Raw genomic sequence first — 27,899 nt, forward strand, 5'->3', positions numbered from 1 at the left:
GATAAAAAGCAGACTCAGTGGATTGAAAACAATTTAGGTTTGAAGTGGGAAGAAAAAGGAATACCTTATCGTTTTCTACCTTTAATGATGAATGCACATTTGTCAAGAGCAGATCTTGTTCTTTTAAAGGGTTGTGAAAAGAAAGAATGGTTGCGTGATTTTCTACCATCATCGTGTGCTCTGTAGTTTAAAGATGGCGGATGACAGCTGTCAAAAAAGCACGTGGCTGTCAGAAAACACGTGGATTTGTTTATCTCGCGCTAGTTAGGTTAAGTTGATACTACTGAGGTTTAGGCCCGTCAAGATGGCAGTACTGAGGTTAGCGATGCGTTGTTGTCTGTCAAAAAGCAAGTGGCTGTCAAAAAACACGTGGTTTTGTTTACCGATTCAAATCTCGCGCTTGTGAGGTTAAGTTGGTACCACTGAGGTTTAGGCCCGTCAAGATGGCAGTACTGAGGTTAGCGATGCGTTGTTGTCGATGACAGCTGTCAAAAAGCACGTGGCTTTGTTTACCAATTCAAATTTCCCGCGGGAGGTGGAGGAGACCTCTGGGAGGCCTCTGGCTGTGGTGGTGGTGGAGGAGGCCTCTGGGAGCCTGTGGTGGTGGTGGCCGCCAAACTGTCCTATTATACTACTATAATTGCTTTATTATAACATGTGATTAATATTATAATTTTTTTAATATACAGAGTTTAATTTTTAGAATAGGTTTTTTTTTGAAATTATTTTAAAGCTTCTTTTTCGACCATCTCATGGTTTTCTTTGATGAAATTCCAATGCACACTCATCAAATGTAATCCAGTCAGCCTTTCCTCTCCCATAGTGCTCCCAAGCTAGGTCTTTAATCCTCAAACCGCATAAGGAAGGACCGTTCTATAGTAACTGTAGTGGGTGGAACAACATACAAAACAGAGAGTATGTTCCTCATGGCAGAGAAAAAACACTGGTTTTGTTAAAAAGGTCAATTATGTCGATATCCATTAATCTGTCCCCGGTTAATTTTTTTTCTCCCACAGGCCCAGCTCAGCGGTAGTATCACATAACTTGTGAAACACTATGAAGGATTCTGCATTTGTTTTTTAAATCCCGGATACTAAATTTCAGCATGTATGTAGGATGTAATATTGTTATTGCAAAAGCTCGGGTATTTTCTTGCAAAAATCAAATGTTTATCGATAAAGTAATGATTATAGTGTCTGCTCTACCAATGTGCGACTTTAGCAAAAGCATTAGCGAGCAGTTGTAGCAGTGATGTCATCCATATAGCCTGTCCGCTCGCTGTAACTGCACTGATCCAACATTTGAATTCAAACCTACGATGACTTATTACATTTGCCAGACACAACTCCTTACTCATCAACCCACAAAAGATTCAAAGCATAATAATTGTAAACAAAAAATTTTACTATGTGCTTTAAAAAATAATCAAAATCCTCCTCCATTTACCACTGATAATACTGAAGAGCCATACTCCAAGACAGTAACAAACCTTGGGGTCACTTTAAACGAGACTCTGACCTGGAATGAATATATAACTACTGTGTGCAGAAAGGTACATGCATACCTTTATCCCTTAAAAGCATTATAATAATGTTCTCTCACTAAATTAAAACTTTTTACAATTTTTACAATCTGCTTTACAAGTGATTAATCTCAATTAAATACATTAATTGTAAAAAGTTTTAATATAAAAAATTTGCTTTACATCGCACCGGCACAGATAGGTCTTATGGCGACGATGGGATAGGAAAGTGCTAGGAGTGGGAAAGAATCTGCCATGGCCTAATTAAGGTGACTGGTGTGAAAATGGGAAATCACGGAAAACCATCTACAGGGCTATCGACAGTAGGGTTCAAACCCACTACCTCCCGGATGCAAGCCCACAGCTGTGCGCCCCAAACCGCACAGCCAACTTGCCTGGTAATTAAAACTCATACAAACACTTCTATTTAAAATCTTTGACTACTGTGACAGCATACCGATTGACTTAACTTGTGAACAAGCAGCAAAACTACAACTTGTACAGAACTCTTGCATTTGATATGCTTTCCAGCTCCGACATGATGCTCATGTAACACCATACTACAAAAAGTTGGCATGGTTACATTTAAATGACCGTAGAAAAACCCACCAAATGACCCTTGTCTATTAGTTGCCTTCTACAAACAGCCCAACCTATCTATCACCCAATTTTAGGCTTCTTTCTTCATTCCACAAAATTAATACTCGTTCCGGATCACTACCTGAAATAGCACCACATCGAACAAATACCTACAGCCATTCATTCCCGGTCACCACTTAGAGGTTATGGAATACGATTTCGGAAGATATTAAAAAGTCTTGCTCGTCTAGGACTACAATGAATGTAAGAGTGAATGACATGTGAATGAAACCAAAAATTACATATTAGATTTAAGTACCTTAGGCTATCCCATTTACGTTTTTACTCTTCTCATTTAAGACTATGCACTGCCCATAGAAACAGATAACATAGTGACATGGCTTTTAGTGAACTCAGATTCAGTTAATTTCTTTTTGCCTCAATTTAGAGTAAGATTTTCCTTCAAACTAGTTAGTAGATATATTCTTTACTAGCTGTTACCCGCGGCTTAGCTCGCTTGGATTTTGTAACTTGATAAAAGTAATCGTTCCTCGCTAGTGTACTAAGACATTATCTAAAAATCCTTAATGTATAAAAACTCGTCGAAAAATTAAGTGGTGACCGGGCGAGTTGGTCATGTGGTTAGGGGCGCGCAGCTGTGAACTTGCATCTGGGAGATAAAGGGTTCGAGCCCAACTGTCGGCACCCCTGAATATGGTTTTCCTTGGTTTCCTATTTTCACACCGGGCAAATGCTGGGGCTATACCTTAATTAAGGCCACGGCCGCTTCCTTCCCACTCCTAGGACTTTCCTATCCCATCGTCGCCATAAGACCTATCTGTATAGGTGCGACGTAAAGCAAACAGTGTAAAAAGAAGCTTACCCCCAGACACTCTTTGTAAAGCACATTTGTGATACTGATTTTTGGGGCTCAGATGACCATGTGACATACAACTGTACATGTGAGAAACATTCTTCTCTCAAGTCGAAAAATATAATTCTTTATTTTTAAAGGAGATTCCAAATACCTATTTCCACGTCTGTAACATCGTCAGTTTTTGAGATATAGGTATCCTCGTAAGAAATAATTATACTCTTTTCCACTTCTTTTCACCCCCATTAAGTGCCTTTTCTTAAAAGGAAAAGAAAATACATATTCCAATATTTTTAAAGGTCTTTCCAAATATCGCCAACGGCCGTAGCCGTGTTGAAACACCGGATCCCGTGAGATCTCCGAAGTTAAGCAACTTTTGGCGTGGTCAGGAGTTGGATGGGTTGCCACACGTTGTTGGTGGGGGGTAAGGGAATGGAGGAGCGGAAAGGAACTGGCCACCCTACCGCACGTCAACTCCAGCTCAGGAACACCTCTGCGGAGGTTCGATCCTGCCTTCGGGCCTAATAACCCTTACCTTACCTTTCCAAATATGAAGTTTCATCTGTAACATGTTATGTTTTTGACACATAAAGTAGATATGCCGGTACTCATTTTAAAAATTCACCAGTTATCAATTCTTTTCACCCCTTAAGTGTTTTTTCGAAGAAAAAATATACGTGTATCTTTTAAAGGAGATCACAAATAGCAGTTTGCACATCTGTAACATAATCAGTTTCTGATATGTAAGTATCCCCATAAAAAAGATTTCAACTTCTTCTTCAGCACCCCCCTCCACCCCCCCCCCCCCCCCCGCAAAAGTGCGTGTTCCTTTATTTTTAAAGGAGATTCCAAATACCAATTTTTACATGTTTAACATCATCAGTTTTTGAGATATACCGGTAAGTATCCTCATAAAATGAATTCAAAACCTTTTCCAGCCCTCACCCCGTTATGTTGATTTCCCCCCAAAAGTGTGTTTCTTTATTTATAAAGGAGCTCCCAACTACCAATTGTCGCAACTGTGAAATCTTCAGTTTTTGAGATATATGTATCCTCATAAAAAAATAAGCTCCTTTTTCATCCCCCACCAAGTTGATTTCCGCCCAAAAAATGCGGTTTCTTTATTTTTAAAGGAGATTTCAAAGACCAATTTTCACGTCTGCAACATTTTAGTTTTTGAAATATAACTATCCTCATACAAAGCATTCAACTAATTTTTCAACACTTTCACCACCAACCTCTAAATGGAGTTTCCGAAAACAAAACACAACGTAATTCTTTAGTTTTGGAGGAGACACCGACTACCAATTTTCAATTCTGTAACATAGTCAGTTTTTGAGAAATCAGTATCCTAATAAAAATAATTCAACTACCTTCTTTCCCCCCTTGTTTTTCTGAAAACAAAAAATACATGTTTCTTTATTTTTAAAAGAGATTAAAATACTAATTTTCACGTCTGTAACATGTTAAGTTTCTGTGATGTACTGTAAATAATCTCATTTTAAAAAATACCCCTTTTTCTAGTTCCCCTTATATGGATTTATCGAAAACAAATTGTCTATGGTTCTTTACTTTTACAGGAGATTACAAATAACAATTTTCATGTTTGTAACATGTTACATTTCTGAGATATACTGTAGATATACTTTTTTTAAAATTTCATCCCCTACCTCACTCCTGTTCACCCCGCATTAATAGGATTTTCCAAAAACAAAAGGAAATTCCAAGTACTAATTTTCATGTCTGTAACGTCTTCAGTTTTTGAGATATAAGTATCCTCATAAAAGGTATTAATCTCCTTTTTCACTTGTTTTCATCCCCTTAAGGGGACTTTCCGAAAACAAAATATATGTGTTTCCTTATTTTTAAAGGAGATTCCAAATACCAGTTTACATGTCTGCAACATCTTCAGTTTTTGAAATATAAGTATCCACATAAAAAGAATTCAACCCCCTTTATAGTCCTTGTTACACCCGCCCCCCACTGAAGTGTTTTTCTTTTCTGAAAACAAACAAATACGTGTTACTTTTATTTTTAAAAGGGATTAAAATACCAATTTTCATATCTTTAACATGTTTAGCTTTTGATATAAGCTATACCGTACAAATGCTCATTTAAAAATTTTACGCACTTTAACACGTTTCCTTAAGTGGATTTTCAGAGAGAAAATTATGCTTGTTCCTTTACAATTGCAGCAGATTCCAAATACCAATTTTCAGGTTTGTAACATGTTAGGTTTTTGAGATACGGTACACTCAGTTGAAGAATTCATCCCGTTTGTCACTCCTGTTCACCACCCCTTAAGTAGATTTTCCAAAAACAAAAAATTACGAGTTTCTTTACTTATAAGGAGATTCCAAATACCAATTTTCATTACTGTAACATCTTCAGTTTTTGACATATAAGTATCCTCATAAAAAGAATTCAACTCCTACTTTACCCCAGCCTGTTAAGTTGATTCCCCCCTCCAAAAAATGTGTGTTTCTTTATTTTATAAGGAGATTCTAAATACCAATTTTTTACATCTGTACACTTTAAACATTTTGAGATATATGTATACACTAATTTTAAAAATTCACCCCCGTTTTCAACCCCCCCATAATTGGATTTTCCAAAAAAAAAAAGTGTTTATTTTTAAAGGAGATTCCAAACACCGATTTTCAGGTCTGTAATATCTTCACTTTCTGAGATACAAGTATCCTCATTAAAGGCATTCAACCCCGTTTTCACCCCTCCTATTGGGATTTTCTGAAAACAAAAAAAATATGTGTTTCTTTATTTTTAATTAAGATTCTAAATACCAGTTTTTACATCTGTAAACTTTCCAAGTTTTGAGATATAGATACACTCATTTTAAAAATTCACCCCCCTTTTCACCCTCCCATTAGTTGGATTTTCCAAAACCAAGAAGTATGTGTTTCTTTATTTTTAAAGGAGATCCCAAATACCAATTTTCAGGTCTGTAATATCTTCAGTTTCTGAGATATAAGTACCGGTATCTTAATTAAAGGCATTCAACCCCTTTTTCACCCTTTATCACCCCTCCCATTGGCATTTCCCAAAAACAAAAAAAATTCTTGTTTCCTTATTTTTAAAGAAGATTCTAAATACCAATTTTTACATCTGTAAACTTTTAAAGTTTTGAGATATAGATACACTCATTTTAAAATTACCCCCCCCCCCTTTTCACCCCCTTAGGGACGGAATATCCAAAAATCCTCTGTTAGCGAGCACGTTCATCTTAATATGAATGTATCCCCAAAATTTCATTTCTTTATGTTCAGTAGTTTTGGCTCGGCGATGATGAATCAGTCAGTCAGTCAGTCAGTCAGTCAATCAATCAGGACAAGTTATTTTATATATAGACTAGCAAATACCCGCGACTTTGCTCGCATGGATTTCGTAATTTGATCAAATTAATAGTTACTCGGCATTGTACTAAGACGATATCTGAAAATTCCTAAAGTATAAAAACTCACCACAAAACAGTTTCATTTACCCCAGAAATTCTTTGTAAACCATGTTTGTGGTATTGATTTTTGGGGTTAAGACAACCATGTGACATAGAACTGTACACAAGAGAAACAGTCATCTCTCAAGTCGAAAAAATGTATACATGTTTATTTATTTTTAAAGGAGATTCCAAATACCTATTCCCACATCTGTAACATCTTCAGTTTTTTAGATATACATAAGTATCCTCATAAAAGAAATTCAACCCCTTGATCAGTAATTCCCCCACCTAAATCTAAGTGTATTTTCCAAAAACAAAAATACATGTTTATTTTTAAAGGAGGTTCCAAATACCAATTTTCACATCTGTGACATCTTCAGTTTTCAAGATATAAGTATCCTCATAAAAAAATTATTCAACTACCTTCTTTTCACCCCCTGTTAAAAGCCTTCTACGAAAACAAAAACATACAGGTTCCTGTATTTTTAAAGGACTTTCCAAATACCAAGTTTCTTGTCTCTAACATGTTAAGTTTTTTATATGTAGTGTAGATACACCGGTATTCATTTTAAAAATTCACCCGCTTTTCCAACTCTTTTCAGTCCCTTAACTGGATTTTCCGAAAACAAAAAAAAATACGTGTTTCATTACTTTTAAAGGAGATTCCAAATACCAGTTTCATGTCTGTACGTTGTAACACCTTCAGTTTTTTTTGATAAATGTATACCCATAAGAATAATTCAACTTCTATTTCTTCACTTCTTTCCACCCCTCTCCCACCTTAAGTGGACTTTCTGAAAATAATAATTTGTGTTTATTTTGAAAGGAAATTCAAAATACCAACTTTCACGTCTGTAATAGCTTCAGTTTTTATGATAAAATATCCTCATAAACATATTTCAACTCCTTATTTACTTATTTTCAACCCCACACTCCTTATGTCGATTTTCCAAAAAAAACAACAAATGCGTGTTTCTTCCTTTTTAAAGGAGATTCCAAATACTAATGTTCACGTCTGTAACATCTTCAGTTTTTGAGATATAAGTATACCCATAAAAGTAATTAAAGTAATTTTTCATCCACCTTCATACCTGTTAAGTGGATTCGCTCCTCCCCAAAAGTGCATGATTCTTCATTTTTAAAAGATATTCCAAATACCAATTTTCACTTCTTTAACATTTTTAGTTTTTGAGATATAAGAATCCTCACACAATGAATTCAAGTAATTTTTGATTCATTCACCCCCCCCCCCCCAAGTGGAATTTCCGAATACAAAATAACGCGTGTTTCTTTACTTTGAAATAAGATTCCAAATACAAATGTTCATGCCTCTAACACGTTCAGTTTTTGAGATATAAGTATCCTCATAAAAAGAATTCAACTCCTTTGTCACCCCAACCCATTAAGTTGACTCCCCTCTCCCGTCCAAAAATGTGTTCTTTATTTTTTTAAGGTGACTCCAAATACAAATTTTCACGTGTGCAATCTTAAGTATTTGAGATATTTCTCCAGAAAAAGAATTAAATTTCTCATTTCCTTTCACCCTCCCCCTTAAGTGAATTTTCAGAAAAAAAAAAAAAACCTTGTTTCATTAATAATAATAATAATAATAATAATAATAATATTTGCTTTACGTCCCACTAACTACTTTCCAAATGACAATTATCATGAATGTAATGTCTTCAGTTTTGAGATATATCTATCCTACTAAAAAGGAACGAAACTCCTTTTCACCGCCCCCGCCCCAAGTTCATTCCCGCCCCAAAGGATGCGTGTTTATTTTTAAAGGAGATGCCCAATACTAATTTTTACGTCAGCAACATCTTAAATTTTTAGATATAAGAATACTCATACAAAGAGTTCAACTAATTTTTCAGTTAATTCACCCCCTGCCCCAAGTGGATTTTCCAAAGACAAAAGTTAACGTGTTCCTTTACTTTGAAAGAAAATTCCAAATACAAATTTTCATGTCTGTAACCTTCAGTTTTAAGATATAAGTTTCTCCGGAAAAAGATTCAATTTAAAAAAATTTCATTTCACACTCCCCACTCAAGTGAATTTTTTCTAAAAACAAACAGTACCCGTTTCTTTAAAAGCGCTTCCAAATACCAATTATCACGACTGTAACATCTTCAGATTTTGAGATATATGTAACCTCGTACAAGGAATTCATCTCCGTTTTCATCCTCCACCCTACCAAGTTGATTCCCCCACCAAATGCATGTTCCTTTATTTTTAAAAGAGACTCCAATACCAGTTTCACGCTAGTAACATCTTTAGTTTTTTGGTGTATATATGCATTCTCATACAAATAATTCAACTAATTTTACAATTTTTTTCTTAGTTGCTTTACGTCGCACCAGCACAGATAGATCTTATGGCAACAATGGGAAAGGAAAGGGCTTGAAGTGGGAAGTAAGCGGCCATGGCCTGAATTAAGGTACAGCCCCAGCAATTGCCTGGTGTGAAAATGGGAAATCACGGAAAACCATTTTCAGGGCTGCTGACAGTGGGGTTCGAACCTATTATCTCCCGAAAACTGGATACTGGCCGCACTTAAGCGACTGCAGCTATCGAGCTCGGTAATTTTTCAATTCTTTCACCCCCCCCCCCGTTAAGGGTTTTTCCCGAAAACCACAGAATACCAATGTAATGGTCCGTTATTGGACATTATAAATTTTCCAGCTAACTCATTCCTGGTTGCCTGTGTTTCGCCCTCGTGTGCTAAGTTAGGCTCGTCAGTTGGGACTTAGCATCAGTATTATCTGATGGCCAGGCAGGCATCAAATTTTGGAAATGAGACATAGCTCTCATAGTGCATTGGCACTGCTGGTGGCTTCAAGTAGCCTATGCAGTGGCCTCCACGGTATGCACTAGCCTTGTGTCTTGGGTGGTGTGCTAAGTCCCAACTGACGAGCCTAACTTAGCACACGAGGGCGAAACGCAGGCAACCAGGAATGAGTTAGCTGGAAAATTTATAATGTCCAATAACGGACCATTACATTGGTATTATAAATTTACTCATTCGGGACAAATATTTTAAATTCCCTTTGGGAATCAACATCTGTATTAACCACAGAATACGCGTTTCTTTATTTTTAAAGGAGATTCCAAATACCAATTTTTCGCATCTGTAACGTCTTCAGTTTTTGAGATATAAGTCTCCTCATAAAAGGTGTTCAACCATTTTTCTCCCTTTTTCACTCCCCTTAATGGGATTTTTGGAAAACAAAAAAATACATGTTCCTTTATTTTTAAAAGAGATTCCAAATACTAATTTTCACGTTGGTAACATCTTTAGTTTTTGAGATATATGTATCCCCATACAAAGAATTCAACTCATTTTTCAGTTAATTCATCCCCCCCCCCCTTTTTCTCAAGGATGGGAATATATATATCTGCCCTAAATGCAGACTAGTTCATTCATTCATTCAAGCAGTTTCCTGGGAGTGAGTTCAGCCACAGAATGGATACCAGGCATGTAAGCACCTAGTACACATGTGATGGGTTTGCGAAGTGTGTGACAGACGAACACATAACAGGACAGAAAGGGTTGATGTGTTTAAAAGGAATAAAATTACTTTGCCTTGAAAGGAACATAACGAAAGCTATAATTGTCACTGGTTTTAGTGTACAGTTTATACTACTCTATGAGTTGAGAAATAAACATAACACAAAACACCGGAAGACCTTCTAGAAAAGCAAATGGTCAGAGCTCATCGTGGTGAGATGGCAGCAACACTATTATTTATGTTTTATTTCACATGCATTAATCTCCGCAGAGCTCCAGTGCGACTGTAGTAGCGTGCATTCGGGAGAGCGTAGGTTCGAGTCCTGCCTCGCCCAACCTGAACGTCATTTTCATGGTGTCCCATGTTCAACACCAGGCAAATACCGGTAGGTACATTTGTGATAGGCCACGACCGACTTCCTTTCCAAATCCTTCCCATTCCCATCCTTGACAAAAAAACGCTCTACTGAGCGCAACCTATTACATGTCAAAACAAAACAATACAACTTTAATCTCCTTTCCCCGTTGTGTGTTCGCCAGTTATACAATAACGTTGCACACCCAGGGTATGTTACGGTACATCACATTGTGTTTACAGTATATAGATTTTATTTTTAAAATTACACGTTTGTCAGGGACTGAAATTTTTACAGGAAGGGGAGTTAGGGATTGGAATAACTTACCAAGGGAGACATTCAATAAATTTCCAATTTCTTTGAAATAATTTAGGAAAAGGCTAGGAAAGCAACAGATAGGGAATCTGCCACCTGGGCGACTGCCCTAAATGCAGATCAGTATTCATTCATTCATTTTCCAAAGACGAAAGATTATGTGTTTCTTTACTTTGAAAGCAAATTCCAAGTAAAATTTTTCATGTCTGTAACATCTTCAGTTTTTGAGATATAAGTATCCTCATGAAAAATATTCAACTCCTTTTTTCACTCCACCCCCGCCCGTTAAGGTGGTTTCCTCTGACCGAAAAATGGGTGCTTCTTTATTTTTAAAGGCGATTCCGAATACCAGTTTTCACGTTTGTAACATCTATATATTTTTTGGCGTATATATACATTCTCATACAAATAATTAGACTAATTTTTCATTTCTTTCATCCCCCCCGTTAAGGGTTTTTCCCGTTTCTAGAAAACAAAAGAATACATATTTCTTTATTATTAAAGTAGATTCCAAATACCAATGTTCACGTCTGCAACATGTTAAGTTTTTGAGATATACTGCAGATACTCTAATTTTAAAAATTCACCCCCCTTTTTCATTCCCCTTAAACTGGATTTTCCAAAAAAAAATATTAATGTTTGTTTACTTTTACAGGAAATTCCAAATACCAGTTTTTAAATCTGTAATATGTTACGTGTCTGAGATAATTTGCAGATATAGTCTTTTTAAAAATTCACCCAGTTTGTCATTCCTGTTCACCCACTATTCATCGGATTATCCAAAAATGCAAAAATACGTGTTTCTTTATTTTCAAAGGAGATTCCAAATTTCAATTTTCATGTCTGTAACATCTTCAGTTGTTTATATATAAGTCTCCTCATAAAAGATGTTCAAACACTTTTCACCCCTTTTTTCACTCCCCTTAATGAGATTTTCTGAAAACAAAAAATACGTGTTTCTTTATTTTTAAAGGAGATTACAAATACCAATTTTTACATCTGTAAACTACTTTGTTTTTGAGATATAGATATCCTCATTTTAAAAATTCACCCCCCTTTTTACCCCCTTAGCGACGGAGTATCCAAAAATCCTCTCTTAGCGAGCACCTACGTGTTAATACGAATGTATCCCCAAAATTTCATTCCTTTACGTCCAGTAGTGTTGGCTCGGCGATGATGAGTCAGTCAGTCAGTCAGTCAGTCAGTCAGTCAGTCAGTCAGTCAGTCAGTCAGTCAGTCAGTCAGTCAGTCAGGACAAGTTATTTTATATATATATATATATTATGAATTTGATATCTTTCTGTTACTGTCCACTCTCTATCTATCCCATCTTTTTCATCAACAGTAATCTTATTAATTGTATTACTGTTACTCCTTATCTGACTTACTGTCCGACTCGTTGGCTGAACGGTCAGCGTACTGGCCTTCGGTTCAGAGGGTCCGGGTTCGATTCCCGGCTGGGTCGGGGATTTTAACCTTAATTGGTTAATTCCAATGGCACGGGGGCTGGGTGTATGTGCTGTCTTCATCATCATTTCATCCTCATCACGACGCGCAGGTCACCTACGGGTGTCGAATAGAATGACCTGCACCTGGCGAGCCGAACTTGTCTTCGGACACTCCCGGCACTAAAAGCCATACGCCATTTCATCTGACTTACTCATCTTTTCTCATAAACTGTAATTTACTATCGTGATATTTTAAATTAATGCTGTTAAAGTCTAAAAATTATATGAGGTTAAGTGTAAGAGAGGGCCAAGAGCCTTAACTTCACAAACAAACAAACAAACAAACAAACAAACAAACAAACATACATACAAATAAATAAATACCGACCAAGTGGCCATGCGGTTAGGGTCACGCAGCTGTGAGCTTGCATTCAGGAGATCAGGAGATAGTGGGTTCGAACACCACTGTTGGCAGCCCTGAGGATGGTTTTCTATGTGGTTTCCCATTTTTACACCCGGCAAATGCTGGGGCCGGCCACAGGCGCTCCCTTCTCACTCCTAGCCCTTTCCTATCCCATTTTCGCCACATGACCTACCTGTGTCGGAGCAACGTAAAGGAAATGGTAAAAAAAAAAAAAAAAAAATCTGCACCATCCTTAATATTAGGACAGGAGTGTGGTTTAATGCGTATCACTTTATGACAATCACCACCACCATTACCTGTTTCATGAAGAGTGATGATACTTGACAAAGGCAATCGCAGCCAACTCCTTGCAGAATTCTTCCAATACAATCACACTCTCGAGCAAGCTGTTACCTTCCTCCCTAAAATAAAGAAAAATGATAGATAGAAATTGCTAAATTATCTGTTAATTTCAAAAATATAATGTCTCTGTCTGTGATTGTGCAACTGTTATAATTTAGGACTAGAGTTAGGTAATATACGAGATTTAAAATGAGTACTCCCTTGGCAATTGTCAAGTGAGAGGAAAACTGATGAAAACCTCTCAGAATAGCTCCTGGAAGCACCAGGATTCCAATCTGATGTTAAACAGAACAGAATTATTTACTTGACTACAAAGGGTTTATGAAGTTGTTATTACGTCTAATCCCTTCAAAGGTGCTCTATTAAATCTTTTAGTATTTATGGAATATTTTCAATCCACAACAATTGAAATTTCATTATTGACCTAGGACATAGTTAAAACAAACTTTTTTTTTCAAACTAGATAGATGGATACATAGATAAATATTGTCTTTATTGGTGGTGAAGTTAGGCCTCTCGGCCATATCTTACGTTTAACCTTTGTTTCAAGAAATACAGAAAGACAGGAACATTGAAAGGAATACATAACACAATAATGCACACTAACAGGTCAGCGTGGGATGAGGGAGAAATAAAAATAAAATGACAAGGACTATTTCCACATCTTCAAACACTGCTGTCTTTGGAAATATTGGCTAACTCCTTATCAATTCCAGTTCAGCATCCATTTCTTCTCAGCCCCCAATGAGGTTGTTTCTGCTTCTGATGAGGAAACACATACATGTGTTACACTCAGATTCGATTGAAATTTGGTAGAAATATTCTCAGGAGGCAGTAGAATGCCAAGGTGAAAACTGCATGTGGCCAGTGCAAGTTTAAACGCCAAAATTGAACAAATAAATAGTCGTAAAATTAGAAGTTCCGTGGGTGTATCGGTGTGTGGCAGAGAGGTAGGGAGGAGCGAAGCAGCGGACGTGAAGCAACCAGGCTGTAACGAGCTGCGCTAGCAGCCAGGCAGTGTATAGTTAGCGCATTCCCCTTAACTTCCCGATCAGGTGTGCAAAACGTAAATATGAAAACAGCACCTGAAACAAGTGTACAAAGGACGATGTTTGAACAACAATGCCAATAAGGTTTGAAAAATTCACGCCCGAGTTCTTGTTACTCATTGGCTGAATGGTCAGCGTACTGGTCTTAAGTTCAGAGGGTCCCGGGTTCGATTCCCGGCTGGGTCGGGGATTTTAACCTTCATTGGTTAATTCCAATGGCCCGGGGGGGCTGCGTGTTTGTGCTGTCCCCAACATCCCTGCAACTCATACACCACACATAACACTATCCTCCACCACAATAACACGCAGTTACCTACACATGGCAGATGCCGCCCACTTTCTTTGGAGGGTCTGCCTCACAAGGGCTGACTCGGCTAGAAATAGCCACACAAAATTAAGTTATTTTACTACCCAAGTAACAATATTCGTCTACTTCCTTTAATACTTCATTTCCTAATCTAATATTTCCTGCATCACCTTACTTTGTTCGACTGCACTCCATTACTTTTGTTTTAGGACTTATTTATTTTCATCTTGTACTCCTTACCCAAGACTCTGTCCATACCATTCAGCAGTTTCTCCAGATCTGCAGGCTCAGATAAAATAACAATATCATCAGCAAATCTCAGGGTTTTGATTTCCTCTCCTTGGATTGTGATTCCCTTCCCAAATTATTTGATTTCATTTACTGCCTGATCTATATAAACATTGAAAAGGAGGGGGGGACGAACTGCAACCTTGCCTCACTCCTTTCTGGATTGCTGCTTCTTTTTCAAAGCCCTTGATTCTTACGGTATCTGATCCCGATCACCTTCACAATCTCAAATAGCTTTGTCCAATCAACTTTTCAAGATCTACGAACACCATGTAGTTGGGCTTGTACTTCTTAATTCGATCCTCTAGGATCAGACGTAAAGTCAGGATTGCTTCATGTGTTCCTACATTTCTTCTGAAGCCAAATTGATCTTCTCCCAACTCAGCTTCAACTTGGCTTTCCATTCTTCTGTAAATAATGTGTGTTAAAATTTTGCAGGTGAGAGATACTAAACTAATGGCGTGGTAGTTTTTGCACTTGTTAGCACCAGCTTTCTTGGGAATAGGTATAACAACATTCTGCCAAAAATTAGATGGCACTTCTGTCTCATAAATCTTACACACTAAATGGAATAACCATGCCACACTGGTTTCCCCTAAGGCAGTCAGTAATTCAGAGGGAATGTCATCAATTTCAGGTGCCTTGTTCCTATTTAGGTCTCTCAAAGCTCTGTCGAATTCTGACATCAAAATTGGGTCTCCTATATCATCAGCATCAACAGCCTCTTCATGTTCCAGAACCATATCATCTACATCATTACCTTGATACAACTGTTGATATGTTCCTGCCATCTTTCTGCCTTGTCTTCTTTCCCTAGAAGTGGTTTTCCATGTGAGTTCTTAATATTCATACACCTAGATTTCCTTTCTCCAAAGGTTTCCTTGATTTCCCTTTATGCAGCATCTACCTTTTCTAGGACCATACAACTTTCAACATCCTTGCACTTCTCCTTCAGATATACTTCCTTAGCTGTCCTGCACTTTCTATCCACTTCATTCTTTAATCGCCTGTATTCTTTTCTGCCCTCTTCATTTCTAGCATTCTGGTACTTTTGTTGTTCATCAATCAGGTCTAGTATCTCCTGAGTTATCCTTTGCTTCTTAGTTGATCTTTCCTTTCTTTCTAACATTTCTTCAGCATCCCTAGAGACTTCATTCTTCATGACTGTCCATTCTTCCTCTATTGCATTTCCTTCATCCTTTTTCATTTAGTTATCGTGCAACATTTTCCTTCAAACAGTCCCTCACACTCTTTTCTTTCAACTTGTCTAGATCCCATCTCCTTGCATTCCCTCCTTTCTTCAATTTCTCCAACTTCAGACGGCATTTCATGACCAGCAAGTTGTGGTCAGAGTCAACGTCTGCTCCTGGGAAAGTTTTGCAATCCAACACCTGGTTTCTGAATCTCTGCCTAATCATGATGATGTCTATTCCAGTGTCTCCAGGTTTCGTCCATGCATGCAGCTGTCATTTGCAGTGTTTGAACCAAGTATTAGCAAGGACTATATTATGATCGGTGCAGAATTCAACCAGCTGACTTCCTCTTTCATTCCTTTGTCTCAATCCAAATTCTCCTACTGTATCACCTTCTCTTGCTTGGCCTACCACTGCATTCCATTCTCCCATCAGAATTAGATTCTCATCACCTTTTATATATTGTATTCAACCTTCTCTTCATATATTCCTTCGATTTCTTCATCATCTGCTGAACTAGTACGCATATAGACCTGCACTATTGTGGTGGGCATTGGTTTGGTGTCTATCTTGACAACAATAATCCTTTCACTATGTTAGTCATAGTAGCTTACTTGCTGCCCTATTTTCTTATTCACTATTTTTTTTGTTTTTTTTTTTTTGCTAATTGCTTTACATCGCACCGACACAGATAGGTCTTATGGCGACAATGGGACAGGAAAGGCCTAGGAATGGGAAGGAAGCGGCTGTGGCCGCAATTAAGGTACAGCCCCAGCATTCACCTGGTGTGAAAATGGGAAACCATGGAAAACCATCTTCAGGGCGTTACAAAAATGTTGCAAAGTTTGGGCTGGAAAGACTTGGAAGAAAGGAGACGAGCTGCTCGACTAAGTGGTATATACAAATGGTCCGTTATTGGACATTATAAATTTTCCAGGTAACTCATTCCTGGTTGCCAGCGTTTTGCCCCCCGTGTGCTAAGTTGGGCTCATCAGTTGGTACTTAGCACACCCACCAAGACGCATGGCTAGTGCAAGCAGTGGGGGCCATTGTGTAGGCTACTTGAAGCCACCGGCAGTGCCAATGCACTATGAGAGACTTTGTCTCGTTACCAAAAATTGATGCCTGCTTGGCCACCAGATGATATAGATGTTGATTCCCATAGGGAACCTGAAATATTTGTAAATATGTAAATTTATATGTAAATGAGTAAATTTACTCATTCGGGACAAATATTTCAGGTTCCCTATGGGAATCAACATCTGTATCATAAATGGTATGTTCCAAGCTGTCAGTGGAGAGATGGTGTGGAACGACATCTGTAGACGAATAAGTTTGAGTGGTGTCTTTAAAAGTAGGAAAGATCACAATATGAAGATAAAGTTGGAATTCAAGAGGACAAATTGGGGCAAATATTCGTTTGTAGGAAGGGGAGATAGGGATTGGAATAACTTACCAAGGGAGATGTTCAATAAATTTCCAATTTCTTTGCAATCATTTAAAAAAAAAGGCTAAGAAAACAACAGATAGGGAATCTGTCACCTGGGTGACTGCCCTAAATGCAGATCAGTAGTGATTGATTGATTGATTGATTGATAAACCAACTCCTGCATTCCCCCCCCCGTTTGATTTTGTGTTGATAATTCTGTAGTCACCTGACCAAAAATCCTGCTCTTCCTGCCAATGTACTTCACTTGTACCAACTACATATAGCTTTAGTCTATCCATCTCCCTTTCCAGATTCTCTAACCTACCACAACAATTCAAACTTCTAACATTCCATGAACAAATTATAACTCACATAACATACCTGTAAAAAACATACACTATTATACAAAGAATGATATGTTTCATTCTATAAGAACGTCCTGAAGTTCCATGAAATCACTTTGTGCACATACCCTATATACAATATTGTTAAAGTTACATAAACTTGTCAGTGTTTGTGAATTGGTGATGTTATGAACAAGTAAGTGAAAATAATGATTATAGTATTCCTCTACTGTCATTTTAGTAACTTTTAGATATTCTTTTGTATTTATCTAAGCTGGTATTATCCATTACCTTTAGCAGCTTCACTGGAACTGAAGCCAGTTTCTTGTTCTTGTCTTCATAGATAAGAAGTGGGGTCAGGGGAGATTCTTTAGGCAACAACTCTGTTTCATGGAGAAGAGACGGGAAGCAGGGGGTTGAGGGAAATTTTGGAGACATGACTTTGTACATTGGAGAGTGGAGGGGAAATGCTGCTTCTTCAATGTATATTTTATGTACTGGAAAGTAAATGATTTTGATGAAATGAAAGTAAGGAATTGAATTAAAAATTATCTTGTAAGACATTATATTTACTGATAAATAATAACCTACTAAAACATCTCGACTGGCAAGGACGCTGTGTAAATTCAGAGAATTTACTACAGATGAGAATATCCTAACCCAAATTCCAGACTTTTAACTATTTCCGGTCTAACTGTGAGCATAGTTTGCAGCAGCCGAAATTACGCTCAGGCCGCAATGCGGGCATAGCCCGTCGTAAGGTTTGACAATTCACTAAAAATCGAGAAGAAGCTATGCATGCATTCTGGTGGTTACATCGTGTTTCTTCATGTATTAGTTACGAGAGTATTTAAGCAGATGGCAGTATTATATGTCTAAGGCAGAGAATTTACGATATTTTCTGCCAGCATGCATCAGTAGATGTTGTCACTCCGTGAGCTCTAAGACATGGCTTCTCGCAGCAAACATGTGCTTGTTGCAAGTGATAAATATCGTTATTGATCCATATTGAAGATACTATATGTAGGATACTAAATAGTTTATTATGTCACCTATTCAATACATTAGAAATTTTAAACATTTAGGAATTTATCATTTCCATATGAGGCATGTTTCGCCCTTTTTTGAGGCCATCATTAGTCATAGTAGTTGCCCTGTCAAACTGTGATCATCAACCAACGGCAGTAATTACTGTTATGAACATTGGTACCAGACACTTTGTACCCTTTCTCCCCAAACTGTTTCAATGTAAATATATATATATATAAACTTTATAATTTCCTAAGATTTTCCAATAGAGTAGCGTCAATGATTCTTCGGACTACCACTGCTGGACACTGCTAAAATACCCTGTGGTTTTACGCATTGGTACCGACTACTTTGTCCATAAATAAGTTAATATAACCCCTTTAAACTCCATTTATTAATGAACATTGTTTTCTCAATGAACACTTGTTTCTTAATGAAATTATACGAACAGTTACCAACATTTCTGATAATATAACGTCAATACTTCATATGGACCACTGCTGCTGGACACTGTGGTCTTACCTATTAGTGCAAGTCACTTATCTTTCCCTAAACTGCCCCATGTTAATATGTTAAGTCATCCTTTGTAGGACATACCCTAACATTTTGGTGCTGTTATCCTTCACAACTGATAATTTACAGCCAACAGCTTATATATTGTTATCTATATCAACACTGAACATTGTTTTTCTCTTGACTTTCCCACTGTCATATGTCTATTATCTTAGTATTTACAATTTATTACAAATCAGGTACCTGATTTATGCCTTGAGGTAGTACTATGACTGATGATGCCCTCAAAGAAGGGCGAAACATGTCTCATATGGAAATAATGATAAATTCCTAAATGTTTAAAATTTCTAGTGTATTGAATAGGTGACATACTAAACTATTTAGTATCCTAAACATGTGTTTGACAAAAGTGATATTTTCGATATTTTATGTGACGATAGTGGCTCGGAGGGTGATGTTAGCGAAGATACTCGGAGCGAAGATGATAATGAAGGTATGTGATTACAAGTTTATGCACAAATGAACATATTATTGACATATGAATTCGAAACAACTTCTTACATTTCATTATGATTGGAGTTCGTTTTACGGCCTACCGCATGTTCCTGCGTATTTCATATTTGCGTGAATACGTAAGATTATCTACATATTAGTAATGTTGTCCGTTTTTTTTCTAGATATGAAGGATCACAATGTCAGAGGTGACTTTGAATACAATGCTGTGAATAATGACAGCAGTGCCAGTGATGGAGGTAAGCTAATCTAAATATGTCAAGTGACAGCATTATTTTTGCCATGCATTTTGTTTATGTTATGAAATGTGACAACCTTCACTATTATAACTCCTTTTTATACTTCAGAAAATGCACCTGCCTATGAAATACCCCCAGAACCGGAACAATCTAAGAATAGAAGGCATCGTAAAGCACCAATGACAGACGCTGATTTGGGATGGGATGATGTAAGAGTTGACCCACCTCCAAGAAGAAACAAGATTTATGCAGAGATTCCAAGAGTTGCTGTTGAACTGGATAATTTTTCCAGTGAGTACAACTGCTTCCAGTATAATTTCACTAAGGATATGATCAAGAATATAAAGCAAGAAACCAACAGGTATGCCGCAAACACAATCTCAAAACTCAGACGGGCAAATAAATTGAAAGAACATAGTATGTTGCAGCGATGGGTTCCAGTTACATTATCTGAACTGTATAAATCTTTTGCCATAATCCTGCATATGTGCTTAGTTGTAAAAAGTAATCTGAAGGATTATTAGTCAACATCCCCTATTTTGCAGACAACATTTGCTGGCAAGCTACTGACACGTGACAGATTCAAAATGATCATGTCTATGCTGCATTTGAACAACAATGACACTTACATACCTCGTGATCAATCAGGTCATGATCCTCTCCATAAAGCCATATTTCGATTCTTCGGTGAAACAGTTTAGTGGTGGAATTGTCCCATCAAAAAGGGAAATTGTGCCTTTCATGGTACAATACACTTTTGTGTGTACATGAAGAACAAACCAGAGAAGTATGGAATAAAGTTGTTTCTTGTGTGTGAATCTAATTCAGGTTATGCTTGGAATACTGAAGTGTACTCTGGTTGTGGAAATGACTATTCGATTGTTTCTCTGTTTGAAAGGTTGTTGTCCGATTATTTTTGCAAAGGCCATAATGTGTATATGGACAGATTTTACACTAGTCTAATTGTTGTGCAATATTTATGGAATCGAGATACCTTAGGTATAGGGACTGTAATGTTCAACAGGAAAGAGATGCCTAAAGGTTTAGCTGCTGCTAAATTGAAGAAGGGAGAGTTGACTTTCCGTCACAGATCCAACATGATGGTCTGCAAACGGAAAGACACAAGAGATGTCACTGTTCTATCTTCAAAACATGGATGTACAGCTTCTGAAGTGACAGTGAGGGCAAAGGGCTGTAAAGGAAAGGTTATGGTGAAGCCAGATGCTATATTAGACTATAACGCAAATAAACCTCGAGTGGACCGTAATGACCAGCTTGTAGCCTACTATCCATTCAAGAGAAAAACGAAGTGGTGGAAGAAGCTGTTTTTTCATCTCTTCATTCGAGGCATAGTGAATAGCTACATACTATTCAAGAAAATTGGAAGAAACCAACCATACATTTCCCTTGAGAAATTCATATGTGTCGTTGGTGAGACACTGCCTTTGGTAGCAGGGGAAGAATTTGTTGCCGTGGATGTTGGAACAACAATAGACCGACTCATCAGAAGGCATTTTGGGAGAAAAACCCACCAACTGAGAACAATGTCAGACCATGTAGAAGCTGCAAAGTGTGTGGGGACAGAAGCAAGAAGGCAAATGGTAAATGGGACAGGAAGGAGACAACGTATTATTGCCCACTGTGTGATGTAGGACTTTGCATGTCAGACTGTTTTGAAACTTACCACACAAAGGCAAATTATGTTTAGAAGATTGTATTTTCTCTTGCTCAGGAGTCTTTTGTGGTAAATGGAACAATAATTTTACATTTGAGTAAATTTTGACAAAATTTACTTACTTACTTAATCCGGTCCTCTTGTACCATGAGGTGTTGAGGATACGAGAGATCTCCATCTACTCCTATCTCCGGTAATGGCAACGGCCTCTCGTACAGAGAGTCCCCTCTCCTGCAGTGCTTCTCTAATCCCCTCCTCCCATGTCTTCCGTGGTCTTCCTCGAGCCTTCCTTCCTTCCACTCTCTCCTCCCTCATTAACCTCGGCAAGCGGTCTGTCGACATTCGGTGGACATGGCCAAACCATCTCAATTGATATTCTTGGATGGTTTTCTCCAGTGGCTTCATATTCAATACTTTCCGGATGGCTGTATTGCTGATCCTGTCTCTCATGGTTTTGTTCTCTACTTTCTGGAGGTACCTCATCTCTGCCGCCTGGATTCTGCTCTTGGTTCTTTCTGTTAGCACCCAGGATTCGCAGCCATAGGTCAATGTGGGAATAAAGGTGGATTTGTAAACAGCTAATTTTGTGCCCTTTGAGATCTCCTTCTTGTTGAGGAAGTTTGTTCGGATGGCATTAAACAAGCGCCCTGCTGTTCCTATTCTTTCTGTTATTTCCTCCTCCATCTTCCCGTCTGAGCTGATGATTGAGCCAAGATACTTGAACTTGGTGACTTGCTCTAATGGTTTACTATCGACCATAATACAGTGTCTCTCCTCATTCCTGCTGATAACCATAGTCTGTGTCTTGTCCACATTCACCTCCATACCTTTTTTCTTAAGCTCTTCCACCCATACATTGATGTTGTGCTGCAGGTTTTGTTCGCTGGAGGCAACAACAATCAGGTCATCAGCAAATGCCAGGTCATAAAATCGTACTGGCCGCATGAGATAATTACCGACCGTCAATTTCTTGATTCTCTCACGACACAGCTTCATAATATGGTCGAGGTATATGATGAAAAGAAGAGGGCTAAGACTGCAGCCCTGCCGGACTCCTTGTCTCGTAGTGAACTCTGCTGACCTCACATTTCCTGTCCGCACGTAATTCCGACAGTTCTTATACAGACTCATGATTGAACTGCAAAGTGACTTGCTAACTCCATACTCCTTTAAACTTTCCAGAGTTTGGACCTCGGGACTCTGTCAAATGCCTGTTTCAGGTCAATGAAGGCAGCATGAAGGGTGTTGTTCTTCTCCAGTAGCTTTGCACTGGCCATCCTAACAGTAAATATGAGATCTTGCGTGCTTCTATTTGGGCGGAAGCCACACTGGGCTTCTTCAAGTTTAGCCTTAATCATTTCTGGGGCGATTCCATCATGTCCTTGGGCCTTCCCATTCTTGAGCTGTTTAACAGCCAACTGCATTTCATTTATCCTTAAGTACTCTCCTTCTTCTTGTTCTCCTTCTCCCTCCGTCTCCTCTCTTTCCTCACTTGACCATGGGCTGTCTTCATTCTCATTTCCATTCAGTAAATCATTGAAAAATTCTTTCCATTTCTCCATTATTTCTTTCTCTTCTGTTAAGATTTTCCCTTCCTTATCTTTTATAAACTTCAGACAGCACTGTTTCTCCTTTCTCATGTTTTTCAGTGCTCTATAGAACAGCTTCTGGTTCTCTCTATAATTTTTCTCCATTCTTTGTCCGAATTCTTCCCAAGACTGTCTTTTCGCTGTTTTCACTAGGTCTTTAACCTTTCTTCTTTGTTCCTTGTACATCTCATGGTCCTCAGCATCCTTGCTTCTTAAGTATTTCTTCCATATTTCCTTTTTCTTTCTTACTTCTTCCTTGATATCATCATTCCACCAGCTTGTTCTTTTCTTGTACTCCCCCACCTTTGTTGTTCCACATACTTTACTTACCACTTCTAATAGTATCTTTTTGAACATGTTCCACTTTCCCTCCAGGTCCATTTCCTCGATCCTCTCCTCTATCCTCTGACACTCCTCCTCTACTTCCTGTGTGAACTGCTCCTGTACCTCCCTGTTCTCTCTTAACTTGTACACCTTAATCTTTTCTTGCTTCTTGTTCTTAGGTTGTTTCCTCTTTACCTTTGCTGTTGTTTCCATTGTTGTTATCAAGAGAAAATGGTCACTTCCTATTTCGTAGCCACGGTATACTCGACAATCTGTCACCTTCTGGAGGTGATCTCTCTTCACTAACACATAATCTATGATGGAGAGCTCATCTCGGCTGGGTTCCTCCGTCGTGTACATGTGTATCATCTTATGTGGGAACATGGTGTTCACTGCAACGAGATTATTGGCAACGCAGAAAGCAACAATCCTCTCACCATTGTTGTTAACCACAGGCTCACCATGCCGGCCAACAGCTCCGCTACTTCCCTCTGGCTGGTTTCCGACTCTGCCGTTGAGATCTCCTAATACAATGATGTCCCCTCGAGTGTCATCCACCACATTCTGGAGCTCTTCGTGGAACCTATCCTTCTCCTCCTTTCTTACATCGTCGTTCACTCCGTAAACCACAATAAATGTCATCAGCTCCATCTCTGGATCTAATCGTATGCTGACCGTTAGAATTCTATCCGTGTGGAATTTCCATCCTTGAATCTTGTTTCTGAAGTTCTTGTGGATCAGTACTGCTACTCCTGATTTGGCCCTTAGTCTGATGCTAACTCCACTATAAATGAGTACATGATCGTTCACCATTGTATCCACCCCTTGACCTTTCCTTTTTGTCTCTGTCAGTGCCAGCACTACAAGTCTTGCTCTCTCGAATTCTGCCACTAATTCATTCTCTTTTCCAGCTAATCCTCTTATATTTCATGTTCCAAATCTCATAATCCTTTTCCCTCGCCATGTTGCCATCGGGTTCAGCAGTCCGGTGTATCTCTCGTTTTGACTTTTCGTGGAAGTTATTTCAGGCATGTGAGATATGGGCCCACAGTGCCTATAGGGCAGTGAGGGAGCTGCCCTCTTTTGGCTTCTGCCCCTGCCATGCTGCAACTTCAGGACTGATGGTGTTCTCATTCCCTACTCCCTGAGACAAAGATTTTCTTCCTTCAGGACCTACAGCTGAAGGTCTGTCATTTAGTGTGGCCCCTCACCCTCGACCTTATCGGCAAGGGTGACCCTGCCAGGAGCCGAAGCTCCCGCCGGCATTGCTCTTGGGATCACTGAGGCACGCAAGCCTCCCCACCACGTCAAGGTACCAGACCATGGGGGAGGTTGACAAAATTTATCAATTAAAATAAAATTTCACAAGAGCTCCCATTTTCATTATTGTAATTATTACTATTATTATTGAAAAATGATTATTTTTATATCATACTCATTATTATTGTTGTTTTGTAATTGCAATGCACATTTTATATTATCAAAATAGGGTAAATATAACAGTATTTCATAAAACTGTACTTGCTTAGTTATCCGTCAGACTTTTTTCCCCATTTGCAAAACATGGTATAATATATAAACAATTTTAAAATCTCAAGTGATAGTTGACATGATACAAACAGCGTTTTTCAAAACTAGATGCTTGAACAAGCACAAGAAAAAAGAATCATGCAGATATCTCCTATAGGTACAGAGATATAATGTTTTAAAAATCCTTAAAAATGCCCAGTCCAGAACGTTTGTTAGGGATATTAAGGCCCAGACTGGAATGGGTTAAGTCAGAGTAGCCCCCTGTGGGATACATTAAGTGCTAATGCAAAAAGTGTGAAATGTTCTTCTGTAGGCGATAATTCTGTTCTACGGAGACAGGACGGGAAGTAGTGGGGGGTAGTGGAATGTTGTGGGCATTGACTCTACGTTGTACATACATGCACATAAAATAAAGTGATCTGATAGCATATGAGGATATTCTTGTAGAACGAAACATGTCATTCTTTATGCAATATTGTGTAAGTTTTTTAGAGGCATGTTGTAGTGTTATGTGTGTTATAATTAGCATTTTTGACAGACTGAAAATCTTTAAAGTTACATTCATCTTTTGTGTCTGTCCTGTGTTCTTAGTCTTTTACCATCTATATTCACCATTATCTTTTTGTCTCTCCCTTCTTCTTTCGTTTAGCTGGCTTCCTTCTTATCCTACACTTCCCACATCAAGACTGAAGATCTGTCAAGATGGGTCCCTCAATGAATGGTGAAGCCTGCCCTCCAGATGAAGCTGGAAAGCAGAAATGAGGTTGCTGGGAGCTGAGAATTAATGGTTGTAAAAGAACCGAGATTAATGAGGAGATAGCCAATCTACTTGAAGATGGTAGTTTATGAAGATGTGGAGTATGTCCTTGACCTTCCGTGTTACCTTTCTGTTTCTCCCTTTTCCCACACTGACCTGTAACTGTTTTTCTTCTTGTGTGTTCATTCAATGTTCCTGTATTTTTTAAAATACACAGTATGAGTTGATATGCATTTGTTTATTCTTTCCCATTAACTAACGTCTGTTTCATAAGTTAACTAAGCTACAAAATTAAACAATTCAACAACCGATAGTAATGATGATGATGTTATTATTATTATTATTATTATTATTATTATTATTATTATTATTATTATTATTATTATAAAGAACTAGAGAAAATGGGAAATGCCTTTTGGTCTCAGTTTCAATGACTGTGAAATCCTGACATTCACCTCCCTGTGGTAAAGAGGGGGCAACGGTTGTATATATATTAAATACAGGCAGCTAATGAATGCAGGGACTGAGTATCTCCTGGTATAAGGAGACCACCTTCTACCAAATGCCAACAGTCTCCTAGGAGGACAGATGAGCAGGTAGAAGGAAGGGCACTCTCTTGTTCTTGGAGTGAGAAACTGCTCCTAAAGATGGTAGAGCCACTAGATGGCTAACGGCCTAGAACGGGGAAGGGAACGGGAAACCACTCCATTAAAGACCTGAGTGGGTATCCCAAGTATCGGCTGGTTGAGAACTTTGGGGGGGGTTTTGCACTGATGTCGAGTAAGTGTACCTGCTAAAACTCAAGAAATATTCGGCTGATCCTATTCTAATAGAAGGGGTGAGGGCGAGTACCTGGTGCCTTAAAACTGGGACTACTCGGCTAAGGTATGGCAACTCTGACAGGTTGGGGGTTGCACATAGGGTTAAGGGCTCTATTGCATTAAAAAAAAAAAAGGTTGTTACGAATATCTCGCATTTGCCTCAGATGAATAAGAATGGATATCAAATTATGACGACCCTGTAATGGAAATCGGCTTTACGAATAAGAACCTGGATCCTTCAAAATCCTCAGTCAACAGCTGGACAAGTGTAGAGTGGGAACTGCTCCAATTCAAGAGACTAGATTATTAGGTAATGGTATACAGGACATGGAGAAGTATACACTTTTTAAGAGTAGTAACGAAACTGGACCCCACAAATTTGGTACTGAATTTTGTGTCCAAAATTAAAATTCACTAGGTATAGTCAGTGCTGTCCTTTGAACACGTGAATGAAAAAGACTATGCTATTTGAGGGTACATTCTGAATGGTGTAACATATCACTGGTGAACTGCCATGCCCCCCCACAAACGACAAGGATGATCACGTTAAAGACTCCTTTTATGAGGATTTGTTAGAAGTGTGGAATAAATTACCCAAACATGATGTCAAAATGATTTTAGGTGATTTCAATGCAAAAGTTGGAAAGGAAGAATTTTTTTTTTTTTTTGCTATTTGCTTTACGTCGCACCGACTCAGATAGGTCTTATGGCGACGATGGGATAGGAAAGGCCTAGGAAGTGGAAGGAAGCGGCCGTGGCCTTAATTAAGGTACAGCCCCAGCATTTGCCTGGTGTGAAAATGGGAAACCACGGAAAACCATCTTCAGGGCTGCCGACAGTGGGGCTCGAACCCACAATTTTTGTGCCAACAATAGGAAGGGAAAGTCTGCATGACGAAAGCAATGATAATGCCATTAGACTAATCAATTTCACTACATCCACAAATATGAATGTGCCCTTGACATGCCTCATCGAACCATTTCTTTTCTTTACTAACACCTTTTGGTATCACTTTAATTGCTACTGTTGTCATGATTTGTTTCCCATTATTCCACATTCGTTCACGAACTTCGTCATTTGTTTCATCAATGTCTTCTGTAGAACCTTCTCCCAGTGGCTGCAGTCTAATAAGTGGCTGCAGTCTAATAAGAATATAGGGGCCGAATTCATAGTCAGCACTTATACATAAGTGGAACCCTTAAGTAATAAGGGATCACTTATAAAAAGTATTCACTTATATGAGTTTACATTTCATAGACAGCACTTAAAGAGCACGCTCATTGATACAGTAAGTATCACTCGAGATGTGGCAATGCTGTATATTATGCCCATGCTTCCTGGATCGTGCAGTTCTGGCTACCGAATAGTGGAATGATCTATTGTGCTTTGTTTATCGAAGCTCATCGCACGACTGCGCGCGTAATATTTGAGGTTAAAAGATCGTCTATATTGTATTTGGTTATCAGAATAGATA

The 27,899-nt window shown here is 38.4% G+C and overlaps 1 protein-coding gene across 5 annotated transcripts in view; it reads right to left on the minus strand.

Annotated features, from left to right (window-relative positions):
* LOC136864187 (FHF complex subunit HOOK interacting protein 2A) overlaps window positions 1-27,899 on the minus strand; it is a 354,492-nt gene that overhangs the window by 27,180 nt on the left and 299,413 nt on the right. For 4 of the 5 annotated variants that reach the window (XM_068226194.1, XM_068226197.1, XM_068226193.1 and 1 more), the window contains one exon: window positions 12,780-12,884. The exons of the other annotated variant lie outside the window; for it this stretch is intronic. In XM_068226194.1, the coding sequence (XP_068082295.1) occupies window positions 12,785-12,884 (100 nt within the window). In that variant the 3' untranslated portion in view covers window positions 12,780-12,784. The remainder of the gene's footprint in view (window positions 1-12,779; window positions 12,885-27,899) is intronic. 5 annotated transcript variants of the gene reach the window in all.

The sequence above is a fragment of the Anabrus simplex genome, chromosome 2 (genome assembly GCF_040414725.1).
Source record: "Anabrus simplex isolate iqAnaSimp1 chromosome 2, ASM4041472v1, whole genome shotgun sequence".
Classification (NCBI taxonomy): Eukaryota; Metazoa; Arthropoda; class Insecta; order Orthoptera; family Tettigoniidae; genus Anabrus; species Anabrus simplex.